The 12,100-nt window shown below is 37.2% G+C and overlaps 1 protein-coding gene across 3 annotated transcripts in view; it reads right to left on the bottom strand.

Moving 5' to 3' along the window:
- astn1 (astrotactin 1) overlaps positions 1–11,036 on the bottom strand; it is a 300,003-nt gene extending 288,967 nt beyond the window's left edge. For 2 of the 3 annotated variants that reach the window (XM_017420879.3, XM_017420880.3), the window contains exon 1: positions 10,406–11,036. In XM_017420879.3, the coding sequence (XP_017276368.1) occupies positions 10,406–10,718 (313 nt within the window). In that variant the 5' untranslated portion in view covers positions 10,719–11,036. The remainder of the gene's footprint in view (positions 1–10,405) is intronic. The other variant, XM_017420882.3, reaches the window with a different exon arrangement.
- Positions 11,037–12,100: the final 1,064 nt, after the last annotated feature.

Genomic DNA, 12,100 nt, shown 5'->3' with positions numbered 1-12,100 from the left:
CTTGATTCTGGCATCACAGAGGAGGATGAGCAGAACAGGAAGGAAGGTGAAGAGCTTTAAGTGAGAATAAATTGTCCCTGAGCTGAACAGCATTTGATGATTCCGTGTTTGATACCTCGACGTGCTTTTATGATCGTCGTTATTCAGATAGCAACAGCGTGTGGAGAAAAAGGTGTACCCTCAAACATATTTTTTTTTCCTCCTTCCTTCCTGTCTTCTTCCTGCTGTGGCAATAAAAACGCCACCTTTCTTTAAAACTCCTGTCTAAGCACCCAATCGTGTCACCATGGCAACCATTCACTAGCAGTCATATGCCTCCTGATCTTTTCCTTTCTTCTTCTCTTACTCTCTGTGTTTATCTCATTGCTCTCCTCCAGTCTAGCTCATCCTCATTCTCTCTCCTCCACAGCTTTCAATCCTTGCGTTGTGCAAACACCCAAACAGGCCTTGATCTTTGGGTTGTCTTAAATATAGAGTTTTCAGCAAAAAGGAGAAAAACAAATGGAAGGAGGACAGAGAAAGATTAAAGCATTCTACAGTGCTGAATCATTGCACCTATGGAGATTTGATGCAACTTTTAAAAAAGAAGAAGACACACTTATGTACACCATTTACCTTAGATTCAAACAAAGCTATAATCTAAAGCACAGCATTATTTTAGAAAGAGACAAAGAATTGTACAGCACCAGGCACCAATTCAAACATGTTTTTATTACATGCATAAAATTAAAGTTTTACCAATTTCCATATTAGATTTTGGCATAATTCTTTGTGATCAGCGAACGGGAAGCAACAATTTCTAAAATTAAATTAAACAACTTTGGACGACTGGAACATGTGACCTTCCATTTTGGCCATATTTCACACCAATGGTATGTATGTCAGAGAGCAATTTAGAGATGTGCATTACTTAGAAAGCTTAGAGATAAACTGTAAGCTGGGTAGACAAATGCTGATTTTGCTTTACTTTGTGTACTTATTGCAGCAATTATAATGTAACTACAGAGAGTGCACTGATAGTCCCGTGTGGTGATTTACAGGACAGCTCACTTGTAAACTTCATTAAAAAAATGTTTGTAGGACACTTTTTAAATAAGAATAATAGCAATACCTTTCATTTGTAAAGCACCAAGAGTCTCTGGAGCCATGTTTGCTCATGCAATCCATGAGCCTTTTGTGCAAACCTTGTTTTGGCTTTAAAGAACTATTGTAAAGTACTAACTGGCAGTCACATTACCCACTGGAAGAGGTCTAGGACAAATTGGGATGGAAACAATGGTAAAAATAGACACAGTTTTCATTTTACGATTCAGGAGTTTTTTTGTCTTTTTTTATATACTGTTACACAGTGCTTACAAGAATAAAACAAACACTAAGACACAATTTACAATCCCTTAATATTTAGTTTCCTCATTACTTTTATCATAGATGCAATTTCATAGCCACAATTTAAATGCTCTTGATGTCACAAATGAGGGCGTAGAGATGGATAACTTTTCTAAATGTCCAGGACGCTCTCACATTAGTGTTCTTCATTTCCATAGTAGCATCACCACACAGAAACAGACTGTTGAGCATTCTGTTCAAATTACGTTATACGACACATTAGGATTTATTACCTTAATGTTAAACTCTCTTTAATGTTCAGTCAGAAAAACAATGAAAAATGTGGGTGTAGTTTAACTTTAACTTTAAGCTATGTGACATGTATTGATTTTATTAACGAAATAGGCAATCTTATTTTTGATCAGAACCAAACAGCCCAGTTTACATAGTTTAACCAATCTGTACCTGTGTAGTCAGTTAGTTATTACTCCTGAATATATTTTTTCATCTCTTTGCTAAACTTTAATCCCTGTTCAAATCAGCTGTTAGTGAATTACAACTGTTTGTTTTCCTTTTCACATGCTAAAATATGCTGGAAGTTGTCTTACTGTGCACACAATAATTATTCCAACACAAGTTCCACAAATGTGTGTCCTATTTTAAAAGATATTCAACCATGAAAGAAGATGTGCCAACTCTGGTTATGACTGCCCCAAAATGAACCTCAAAAATATCTCCTGAAAACTAAACAGACACTTGAATGCCATTTCCAAACACACAACTAGAAATTATTTTTAAAAACTGCTCTTAAACAATGTATAACAAACAGGGTCTGTGTGGTTGACCCACATGCTAAATGTGCACCCCAAAGTTCAAAGACTTATATGTCATCAACTTTCTTCTTCTTCTTCTTCTCCTGTCATCTGAGGTAGCTGAAAATATGAACATACTTTGTGTTTGAATCAAACTAAAGTTAAAGCTTCAAGTCTACAGCTCAATATTAAAGAATAGGTTGGTCATGATGATGTAATTCACCTATAGTAAGAAAAAAAAGCACTGTATTCAGCACAAAAATCCAATTAATAGATGAGTTGTGTGCTCACTAAGCTCTGCAAAGACTCTCTGACATCCTACATGTAGAGTAATTAGATGTCTCTGTAACATATTCATTATGACGGGACGATATGAGGGTGGTTTTAATTGCTCTGGGTGGGGGGGTATGGCGCTAGCCTATTGTTTCACACCGAGGTCTCATCTCAAGCTGAAAACTCTTTTCAATAATAGAAACCACAATTACTGGGTAGGACTGTGGACCTCTTCTCCACAATTATTGATAATTCTGATGGTTATTCAACCAGTATCTCCTGTAACAAAAAGTACCATATAAAGTCTTTCTACTCAATAGCACACCCAGAGATGAAGAAGGAGATTTAAAAAAAGCCCTCTCCACCTTTAATACTCTGCTCTGTAGAATATGGCACATTTACTGCAGTGGCTCTCAGGGCTGACACATTTACAAATTTATTATTTGCTCTCAAACCTAATTAGGAACACATCTTTATGTCAGATTTTGCTCGAAATGGTTGAATCTCTCTCTGACCTGGTGAAAAGAACACTGAAAGTAACTTTATTAGAGATTTCACCGGAGTGTCTTCCCTAGGTTTTTCTGAGATGGAAAAAAGAACCACAGGCTTAGGCGGTGAAGGCAACTGTGACAAATACGCCTGGTTTGGATTACAGCTGAACCAGTGTTTCATATATAAACCAGGCTCAGAGTCAGCATTTGGTCATTGAAGTTGATACATCCGGCCGGAAAGAAAAAATAAAATGCAATATGAAAACAACTTGAGGCCAAACACAAACAGATTTTCATAGAACACACAGTGGTTTGGCATACAGCTGTGTGGTGTCCATTTGTATGTTTGAGAAGAAAAAAAAAAGCCAGCAAAAAATAAAGAAATAAAAATAGTAATAATAAAAATAAATGTTTCTGAGTTACTTTTTGGATGAAGCATGCACTCAGATAATAAAAAATTAAATTGTCCCTATAATTGGGTTTACAAAACCCCAAGTAGATTTATACACAATATTTCAGTTAATGTTGAGCTATCAGAACTAAATTAAACACTGGCCAAACCTGGCTGATATATATATATATATATATATATATATATATATATATATATATATATATATATATATATATATGAGAGAGAGAGAGACAGAGAGAGAGATTGTTTTATATTGTTGCTGAATTAAAACTATCGTGAAACTAATTAATTTTCTAGTGAATTTTTTGCTTTTCAATCCAAAAAGAAAAATATAGAGAACAGGTTGCTTTTATTGGGGGACTTTAAAACATGAATAGTTCTATAAAGGAGCGATATGTATCACTACTGCCATTTTTTAGCAATTAGTTTGCAGCAAGTTACTGTTAGTTATAACTTTCTGTTAATCGCAGTAAAGTATAAAGAGGTTTTCATTTCACGCCAAGTGTAAAAAGATGAAACAACAGAATATAAATATCGTGTTGAAACTTTTGCTTTGCTAAAATTAGAACGTGTGAAAGAATGTGTGAGTTCTAGAGAATGGATTTGAATTGGACAAAGTTCAGAATAACTTCCCGCTGAGCTTTCTAAGACGTGGAAATCACCAACAACCGACCCAGAAAATACAGCTCCAGTTTCTCCCGGAGGGCAACATTATTACCTTGCCCCCCTCCTCTGCACAATTTATGACACAACACCAAAAGGGTAAATTTCTAATAACGCAGCCGGGCTTCTCTGACACTAACGAGTGGCTGCAGTCTGCAGCCGTTATTTACTGTCAGTCACAGAATCTCCCCTTTTCAAATTGCTTCTTAGATGCTTCACAGAGAGGCAATTTGGCGAGAAAAATGGGAGCCGCTGTAAAAAGTGGGGAAACGTGCGGAATTCAAATCGCACCCACTACCCCGTGACCGGACACATTTAAAAAGCAGCTGCACTTTTTAAATGTTACTTATGATGTTTAATGAAAACATAGAAGAATCCAAATGCTTTAAAACACGATTTTTATTCCCTCCCTACAATGAGTTTTTACCTGAAACCAGAATATTGAGAGAATGTTTGAAAACTGTTCTGAACACTGTGTCTTTGAGGTCTCCAGCAACTCAAATATTTACAAAGGGTTTAGGATAAAGTATTCTGTAAGATGATGGGAGACTATAGCTTCCAGAAGGATTTGCTCCAGTTCCTGCTGCTGAGAAGTGTGGGTGATAAGCTGTAACTGTGTATTAAATTGATTGAAATGGTCAGAGACTTGGATTTAGAGTCATACTTATTCTTTTTATTTTACTTTAAAATGGCTGCCAGCAGCCTTCTTTAAATGAAGCATAATTAATGGCACTTACATGTATAATTTACCACTTTTGTTAATATTCATCAAGCTCTATTATAGTTTTAATTTATGGCTGGCTTTAAAACAAAACAATAAACTTCACATTTGTGGAGCTGTGGTTTGACAACTAGTTTTTTGAAATGGAATTTAGAAAAATCAAAGGAAATAATCTAGTGCAGCTTCACAACAAAAGAGGCAAGTATTAAAGGCAAAACTAAGAATTCACTTGAGTGCTTGAGATACTAACACATGTTTACCACTTCTTCATAGACTGATGTTTTCATTTTGTTTTGGCTCATAATGAGTTAAATGTTTTTCTCACTGTAGAGCTGCAGAAAGCATATTGATTCAGGCTTGTTTTGTCACTCTCTGTCATAAACATTAACACTGGATACATTTGTGTTCTCCACTACAAATATGCTGTGAATTAAAAAGTGTGTATGAGCAGGAAGGAATATTCCTGTTAGCTTCTAAATACTTGCTAAATGAAATCAGCCTCCCTTTAAGGGTTGCACATTGTCTGCTGACTTGCATGCAAAAATGTTTTAATCAAAGATCTCATGAAAACAGTTAGTGCTCAAAGTATGACACAGGCTGTTACCAGGTTATCCACCTTTTATGGCAGCAAGCAAATATTAGTGACTAACTTGCAAGATTTTGCAATTGGTAAATGTTTATAGGCTTTTTATGGTTTGTTTGTTTAGAGAACAGCATCAAGAGACAAGTCTTATTAGTTTAAAGAGGTAAATGTTGGTTACTTGAGTTTTGATCAGCGTGAAATACGGGCTTGTTTCCCTATTACAGGTGAATGAATAAAAAGCCATATTCCACCCTGTAAAGGTGAAAAACTGGGTCTGCTTTAGATTTAGCATGGCTGGTTTGAACACAGATGTGAATGGCAGCTGATTTGACTACAAACTGCTGAGTGACAAACAAAAAGGAGAAACAACAACACTGTAACACCTCTAAAATGGGCTGGGTAGTGATAAGACAATAATGTATTGTGTGATATCTCAAAACAGCATCAGTACTGGAATAAATACCATCATAACAAACTATGCTGAAAAGTTTTCTCTCTTTTAAACAAACAATAAACCTGCCTAACAGTAAAGCAGATGGGTTAATAACTTATGTGTGTAATGTATTTCCTGCTGTGTAGTGGTATTATTTTCTCCACTGGAACACCTGTTGTTTCAGAGGGGAGCAGCAATGTGTGTAGCTTATCTTAAAACCAACTTTGCTTATATTCTAGCACAAGTACATTCAAGCATTAACTTGCTCATTTTATACCATAATTAAATGACTTTGTAATGACTGAAATCTTGTAGATTACATTAGACAAATCATGTCACTAATTTTCCATTGCAACAGTCAAACAAGCAGAAGAATTAAAAGGCAAAGGAAGCAAGGAAGCAAACTAAATCATGAAGGAAAGCTAACAGTAATGTAGTGTCTTGTAACAATGCATCTACAAAAAAAATGAGTGAAAGCCCAGCTTCTCTGGTGCAAATCTTTCAACACGCATTTTCTTTCCATGTACACTACAAGCACACCTTTGAATCAGATTGTCAGAACAGAGGCAGAGTCAGTAGGCCTGCTCCTCTATGTTCCCTGCTTAGAGCTGAAAAGGCCACTATGGTGGGTGATTTTTTTTCTAACAAAAAACTAAATTGTAGTTTCTGCCACGACTCAGTAAGGAGAAGTGGGTAAAGAAAACGAATGGATGTAGTTTCTGTAACATCGTGAAACTTTTTTTTTTTTACTTTTTTTTTATTTATTGGTAAACCACTGTTCTGCAACGCCGTAGAAATAAAAAGAAACTTCTTATTTTGTGTTGCAATTCTAATAAAAACTTCAAAAATTAGGTTTAACAATTCAGAGAAGCTGCTAAAATGACCTGAATTGCATGCAGTAATAAGACAACATGACAAGTAATTTTAGGCAGATGGTAATAATGACACCAGAGGAGAATTTTAGGAAGATTTAAAGGTATTCCAAAATGGATACCACCCAACACTGCCTCCAGATACACCACAGTTCCTGTAAAGTGCTTCATATATGCATGTCTACCGGTTCATCTCACTCTGCTTCTATAAACCTCTGCTTCTGTCTGTTTACTAGCATTGTTCCAGTTTGCCAACCGTCCATATATTTTTGAATGGCATAATCTCTCAGCCACCTTGTATGCTGGAGAGGAGACAATAAACTAAGCTTAGATAAAAAAATGTACCACATTAATCAGAATGAGGCCGTCAAATACTAAACAATAAAATGAAGCCACAACAATAGCTAAAAAGAATGTAATGCTCCTACTCTAACATTCAGCAATCATGTTATCACACGGGTTTAAATTTAATTAGTGTTTTCTTTTATCATCACAGTCACACTATGCTAACTCAAATTGTTTTTATTTGTTTTATCTCCTGAGAAGACCTATATAAAGCTATTGAAATCTCTGATTTACTATTCAAAGCAGACAGCCCTAAAATTGCAAAGAAGGTTTAGTAAAGTAGCAAAAGAAATAACACCCTAATTTTATTGAAAAAATAAATAAATAACTTACTAAAAGGCTGCAGCTGCACCACTGTTCATATTTGGGCAGCAGGGAGGCTACTTGTACCAAAAATCCAGAGCAGTGTGGGACTCCCTATTGTGAATTTTCATTAAAAGTTTTCTGTCCTGGAGCAAATGCAATGCACGGAAATGTCAGACACAAATTGAGATTCGCTAATATGCAGCACCAGTCTAGAGAGAGCCCTCCACCTCATGATGAAATAACTGTTGTCTAAATTAGGCCTTTAAATAAGCTATTCTTACTATTCTGATCTAGTGGTCTCAGGTGAAAGCACTCAATAATACTGCAAACATTCAGGGTCTTCATAATTTAAATCTATTCCCCACATTTATATGTCTGTAAATTAAAACAGATGCAGAAATGCAATGCAGAAATACATTATTTAAACAGAACTAGTTCACGGTGACAAAGGGTTTCTGAAGTTATGGGTTTTATCTGTTAAGGGAAAAGGAAAAATGTATTCTGTACACAAAAAAGTGTAGTCACGATACAGGACTTTACATACACCTGGAGTTATGAATGAGTGGTGTCTCATACTCAGTATGTCAACTCTTTTCATGTAAGATGTATTAAATAAGAACATCACAACATTCAAGCCATTTTAGCCACCTTTAGCTATCTGTATCTAATTCACTGGGAGTTTAATTTTTGTTATTTTCATGCTGCAAACATCCCGCTCACAGCAGACAGCCCACTCCCCTCACCTATCCCAAAAGCTCTCTGCACACATAATGTTATTATAACTGGACAGAGGAAAGAGATCTTTGAGAAAATGAAAGAAAAGGAAAGAGTTCAAGTAGGTTAACAAGCATTCACATAATTAAGAACAGATAAATGACTCGATTCGGAAAAAAAAGAGAAGCTTCTGGCTGTGGTTGTGATTTCACAAGGAAGATGCTGAACAAAAATGCAATTTTCTGTAAAACATGTTGTAAAAGCATTGCCACAAAAAGCAGTAAGTAGTACCACAACTAAAAATGTATCAATGTTAAATGAACAATTCTGAAAAAGCACATGACCAAGCAGCAATGAAACTATGAAAAAAAAAACTGATGCAAAGCAAATGAAAGTTTTCTTTTTACAAATTAGTTCCATACAACAATAGGTCAGTGTCATGGTCTTGTAATCCTGAGGATGCAGGTTTGAACCCAGGTTGTGTCAGATAGGGCATCCGGCGTAAAACAAATGACAAATCTTTACTCTCTGTGACAATCTCTGTAAAAGGGAGCAGCCAAAAGGACAACAACAACAACTGAGAGAAATCACATCTACCATTAGAGGAAAACAATGCAAAAAGGCATGACTCTTGTTTTGAAATAAATAGAATTTATGAATCCCATTATGCTCTAAAGTATGATGAGTCTGGTCCCAACATTATTACATTTGAGTGAGTAAGAATGTGTCCCACTAGTTAACAGTTATGTGACTATTTACAGACACATGCTGAACCTTTTTGTCATGGTTTTCCCAAAACACTGTGAAGGAATACAAAAGAAAAACATAAGAGCTCATGCTGCCTGGTTCAAAAGAAAAAGAAATGTACATTCAACTTCATTCATTCACAGCTATGTTTGTGGATGTATTTTGCATTTTGGCTGGTTCATTTTAAAGCCTGATAAAGTGACATACAATATGTACCCATATAGATTTGACTTAACTTTAATTAACTAAATTATTTTCATTTTTAATAAAACCCATCAGGTGAGTTGGGTTTGTGCTGTAACAGTGTCACACAAATCATTTAACATTTAACTGACTGTGTTCTGAGAGGGAAAGTCACACTTTGTTAAACAAGCTCAAACAGAAACCATACTAGTTTTCAGAAACATACTATTGAATCCACAATGGATTTAATTTAAGAGGTGCAAGATTAAGGTTATGGTTTGATTCTCACAGACCTCATGTTTAATATTACTGAAACGTTAGGAATAGAGCTGCAAAAACTCGGCATACAAACCTATGAGGTCTTTTTTTAAAGGATGATACAAAGAGAATAAATCTTTGCTTTTGCTTGTTTTCACTTTTGGTTATATCAGTAGAGTGTAGGTAAATATTTCACTAGAAAGTGGTACAAACCCAATGGTGTAATACTTGCACCACAACTCAAGCTTCTGACTGCTAATGTGACAAGCCAATGTACTGTTTGATGTATATACCTTTGAGTTTTTAACTCTTAATGATTGAAATTAAAGATCTGGTAACAAACAACTGTATTAAAACCAGCAAAATATGCTGACAATCACATGCCCTGTATCATGAAAAGCAACTTATAGATAAATGTAGCAAGTTTTCATGTCTCCCAGACCCACCAGAACCAAACTCCTACACAAACCTCCAAAAATAAAAAAGCTGGAAAAACAAACCTAATAGCTGTCCATAAACATGTAACGGTGAAGGCTTAAACACAGCCTCTGAGAGTGTTTTTGTGCAGGGCCATGTCCGGTCTCCTCACCGCTGCAGCAGCTGTAGGCTGACGCAAAGAGCTTCAGCACCACGGACAACGACCACTGCACTCCCGCAATGCAAACTTCCACAGCTTCACGTTAAACTCACATAAAACTAACGTGGCGACGTAAAGAGTTAGGTGTCAATTATTTAAAGAATGTACAAGGTAAGGACTGCGCAGAGCAACCGGGTAAAAGTTGGTGTGACGTGAGAAAAGTTTGAAGCATGCTAGCTAGCCATGCTAACAAGTCAGTTAGCTGACCGAATGAGATTGTGCCCAGGTTGGAAAGTAAACATTTCTGAACATGTCGGACGTAAGTAGCACATATAACAGTAGGCGTTTACACATTAACTAGCACTGCGATGCTATGAGGCCTTTCACTGCAGAAGAAGAGCTAGTTTTGGTTTTATTACAAAGAGATAATCGGCTAATTATCAACCACAGACCACCTGGTTGCACTTATAAACAAACACCTTCGTAAGCTGCTCGGTTTGGTTGCTCTATTGCTCACCCCGTCGGTAAAATAAAATAAAAAAAACAGTGAAAACACAGCCAGGCCTAAGCTAATACAGACAGATGTTTGGTGTAATAACAGGAAGACTGGCTGGGATTTAATCCGTTTAATTAGAGGCTAATAATGAGCCACGCCGACCACCATCGCGTTCCCAGAAACAACTCACCCAGGACAAAGAAGGGCAGCTCGGTGTTTTCCAGGTCGTCCACCACCACGACGTCTCCGGGAAAGTCGTTCCGGACCGAGAACAGCAGCTTGGGCTCGGAGGCCGACGGACTGTGCATGATGCTCAGGTCGTTCTCCCGTAGGAACGGCAGCGCCGACACTGTGACGCTCTTCATCTTGCACTCGGTGTCCTGGCTCTGGTCCTCGTCGCCGTTCAGGCACCGGACGCCGGCGGTTCGGAGGGCCAGGAGGAGCCAGGCGAGCCCCAGCAGCCGCGGCGGCAGCAGCAGCAGCTCCATGTTGATGCTCGTCATCTCTGCCTTTTCGCTCCTTCTCCTCTGCTCGCCTCCTCCTCCTCCTCTTCCTCACAGGCTGCTTGAGTCTCGCAGCCGAGTGCGGGGAGTGTGAGGAATCCACCGGCGGGCTCTATCGGTGTGAGAAACAAACGCCCCTTGTTCTCTTCTATGATCAGTCACATGTTTTTTGTAGATATATATTGACTGTGTGGCTGTTTTAATACTGTTGACCCCCTTTTACTATAATTGATCAATAAACTGTCATAATAGCTCTGTAATGACTGGGCATAGATTACTAACAGCAAAAGCACCCAAAGTACCCTTAAGGTTCCATCAACAAAAGCTTCATCTTCTTTTTTTTCAATCTAATTATGCATTTGCCCTCTCATGCAAATTTGCATATCATCTCCAAGGCTCAGCAGTGAGCATCTTTGGTAGTTTGCCTGACCTCTTTGACTGGGTGGACATTAGACTGATGCATGTATAATTGACTAATTGATGGTGCAGAAGCGTAAACTGACTGCTAATGTCACTGTGCTTTGTTAGTGTCTGCAGGCGATGCTAAAAAAAAAAAAATGCTGCCAAGTGCACCAACAGACCAATTTTAAAATAAACTAAAAAAAAAAAAAAAAAAAAAAAAAAAAAAAAAAAAATCAAAGACTGACAATGTTTTAGACAAGAACCATCTTATCATGAGAAAGGATGGAGTCAAACCTTCTAAATGAGGATATACAATATTGTGAAACATCATATTCAGAGTACGTATTGTGAATATGCACAACTACTACCACGCCAAGTTTTAGCTCCGTACCTGTAAAATTGTCTGAGTTAGAGTCATTTTTGTTTTGGTTAATGTTAATTAGCTGTGGTGGCCATCTTGAATTGGATTGGCTCCAAAAGCTATCCAGTTGTGAAAGTACATCCAATGATTACTTTCTGAGAGTTTCATTAAAATCTGTCCAGCAGTTGTTGAGATATTTTGCTAACAGACATACAGAGTTGATGCCAAGCTGTAATGGCAAAGTTTTAAGCAAAAATGTCACATAATGTGTAGTGCTCAAAGTATTTGTTGGGGATGAGTTTGAGCTACTAGCATGCCAAATTTTAGCTCAACAACTTTTAAATTACCTGAGTTATAGGCATTTTCATAACCAGACAGACAAACACACACACACACACACACAACGCCTTCGCCTTTGGCCGTGAGCGATAATTAAATACAAACTTATCACATTGTGCAAGGAATTTTAAATGAGAGACTGAAATGTCAGTCAAGCGTAAAGACATCTAAACAGCTCCGGAGAAGAGGTTCAGTCAGGCATCTTTATTAAAACCTGTCCGGGTTTCACAGCAGTCTTTGAGGCAGGCTTTTAAACATCTCTGTGGAAACACAAGACAGG

Source organism: Kryptolebias marmoratus, linkage group LG20 (assembly GCF_001649575.2).
Source record: "Kryptolebias marmoratus isolate JLee-2015 linkage group LG20, ASM164957v2, whole genome shotgun sequence".
Classification (NCBI taxonomy): Eukaryota; Metazoa; Chordata; class Actinopteri; order Cyprinodontiformes; family Rivulidae; genus Kryptolebias; species Kryptolebias marmoratus.
The sequence above is the reverse complement of the archived record's forward strand: the minus strand, read 5'-3'. Positions and strand labels throughout refer to the sequence as shown.